The sequence below is a fragment of the Mercenaria mercenaria genome, chromosome 6 (genome assembly GCF_021730395.1).
Source record: "Mercenaria mercenaria strain notata chromosome 6, MADL_Memer_1, whole genome shotgun sequence".
Classification (NCBI taxonomy): domain Eukaryota; kingdom Metazoa; phylum Mollusca; class Bivalvia; order Venerida; family Veneridae; genus Mercenaria; species Mercenaria mercenaria.
The window spans coordinates 16,830,008-16,832,483 of record NC_069366.1 but is presented as its reverse complement, the minus strand read 5'-3'; the positions used below and the strand labels follow the sequence as shown (position 1 = coordinate 16,832,483).

Sequence of the window (2,476 nt, the reverse complement as noted above, 5' to 3'; positions counted from 1 at the left end):
AGTGTTATGTCTTCAGGCCGACATTATGTCAATTTGCAGCAGGAGGCAAGCTTTCACAGAACACTTGCAACAAAAAATAACTGTCAGCTTCTTTGCTTTCTCCGCATCACATCACCTGTTCATACTGATAATAGCCACGTGGTATACAATCCAAGTTTCTGGAAAACAACAGATTGCTTATAAATCACCAACAGTTTTCTCTATCTGAATACACTAAAATGTTAACAATACTGACGGAGATTTAGCGTTTATACTTTAATATAACTATTTTTAAATGCACTCACTGTCAAAAGATGTACTCCAATATCATAGAGTTAAGTCCAGATTACAATGGTGATTCCTGTGTTTGATTCATACTAGAATCCGGATGGTCCATCAGCCTTTCCTGTCTGCTTAATATATTACCTAGCACAGTTTTAAGACTTTTCCTGAAAACGGACCCTATCGCACAGTAAATTATAAAGTTGAAGGCACTTTTCGCATACAAGAGAATGTGTATAATATCGTCCGCGTAATCTGGTAGTCTGTACTCGGTGATTGTCCCTGCAACTTGGTAACACGTTACAGGAAACAGACAAACAAAAAACGTAGCGCTAGCAGTAATGGCTTGGACTGTAAAGGAATTGGTTACTTTCGATCTATCAGAAATGTCATGACCTTCTTCTGTTAATATTGTATTGCTTTTATAAAGTTTGTACAATATCAATATATTTCCGATGACGATCAAAAGGAACGGAACAATAAAAAGAAATCCCATGTCTAGCCACATCAACAACGGAACGTAAACGTTACGGAAAGGCTCATTTTCCGGAGCGTCGCATATAATTAAATATGACGTAATATCGGTTGAGTTGACGTAGAATTGATTTCCAATGTTTTCTTTTTTAATTAACGTGGCATTAATGATAATGGGAAGATACAGTGCTGCCATAAGCAGGCATATTCCTAACACCACGAAGAGCGCTTTCTTTCTGGTGCAAACGAAGAACACTTTCAGCGGGAACCAGATACTAACTAATCTTTCCGCCGTAACAATAACTATGATCCAGGATGATATGGTCGGTCCAAAGTAAGATAAAAACGCCCATATCTTACATGTCACAATGTTGTCATTCCTTATCATGAAGAAAATTACTCTGTGTAACCAACGCTCTAATGCTGGAATCGTCAACACGGCGGTATCAGCGATGGCTAATGCAATCAAAAGTGCCGCAGTAGACGTATTTCTGTAGCAACCACGGCTCCATGTGAGTATACCCAGAAAGTTACCTAGCACTCCAAACACGATCACCGGCGATAGAAAACCAAGATTCAGATACCTTAGAAACAAGGCATCGTCGTCTGCTGAGCTCTCCATGTCCTGTAATGAATCAGTTCTGTTCAATGTATCACGATGCATTGTCATTGGACCTCATCGCGTATGTATTCCTATAATTGAGTGTATGTTTGAAATACGTCTGAAAAATATCTACAATATTTTTGTGCTCAAAATTGAAACATTTGTCACTTTAATTCTCTGTCTCAACATATCCGTACAATTTAAATCATTATAAATGCTTGTTTTAATTGTCAGTCTTTTCCTGTTTTAACATTTGCCGCAGAAATTAACTTTTTTTTCGAATGATACTAACGTCTAAGTTTTTGTGGATACTCGTTAGAAGTTACATTAAAGACTATTTTTAAATTAATTATTCCAAACCAAATCTCGTAAACGTCTGCGTGTCGTGGCGGCAAGTTAAAATCATCTGGAACATTTACAAGACTGAAAGAACATTCGCACTAACAACTGAAATACATGAAACCTCGTATACAAGTGTCGTCAAAATCACGATTAATTATCTCTTTAACTCAGAAACAGCAATCATTGTCTTCCCTAAGTATCAGAATATGAAGTATGTCTTTTGTGTCTGCATTAATTAAAGAACTGCAAATGTCAGCATATTATCTGCATATCTGCGTTGAAAACGGTATTATGCAACTCTAATCTAGCCATACCGATCTTTCTTGGCTTATTTACAAGATTTTTTATAATTGTCATAGTTACAGCACATATTCGCCAGTGCCAATTTCTACACAGGTATGTTTCAAAAGTTAGCTTCATGGGTAAATATCCTATAGCTTCTTCGCATACTCCTATATCGGCCAACGACAGCAAAACATATTTTATCTGCTTAAGATATGTTGCACTGAAAGCTATACTTAGTATGGATAAGAAATGTAAAAATAATATTATTACATGCTCAATTATAAACTCCGTTAAGCTGCAATGGAACATATATTTTTCCATATTGACGTTCAAAATTTCAAATCGGATGCGTGACGTCATCTGCAATGGCGGTTCCATGCGTATCGTCGCGTTTAAAAGTTCTTTATTGACAATTCTTTCATTTTGTATCAAGGTGAAAAAACCAAATAAATATCAGTTATATGACAGCTGTATGGGTACTTTGGGTATGTAATAAAAACATTATTACAT

General features: G+C 36.2%; 1 protein-coding gene across 1 annotated transcript; it reads right to left on the bottom strand.

Annotated features, from left to right (window-relative positions):
* Positions 1–325: 325 nt before the first annotated feature.
* Positions 326–1,399, bottom strand: LOC123550282 (thyrotropin-releasing hormone receptor-like). Its single transcript, XM_045338708.2, has one exon. It carries the CDS (start codon positions 1,397–1,399, stop codon positions 326–328), a length of 1,074 nt encoding a protein of 357 aa, XP_045194643.2.
* Positions 1,400–2,476: the final 1,077 nt, after the last annotated feature.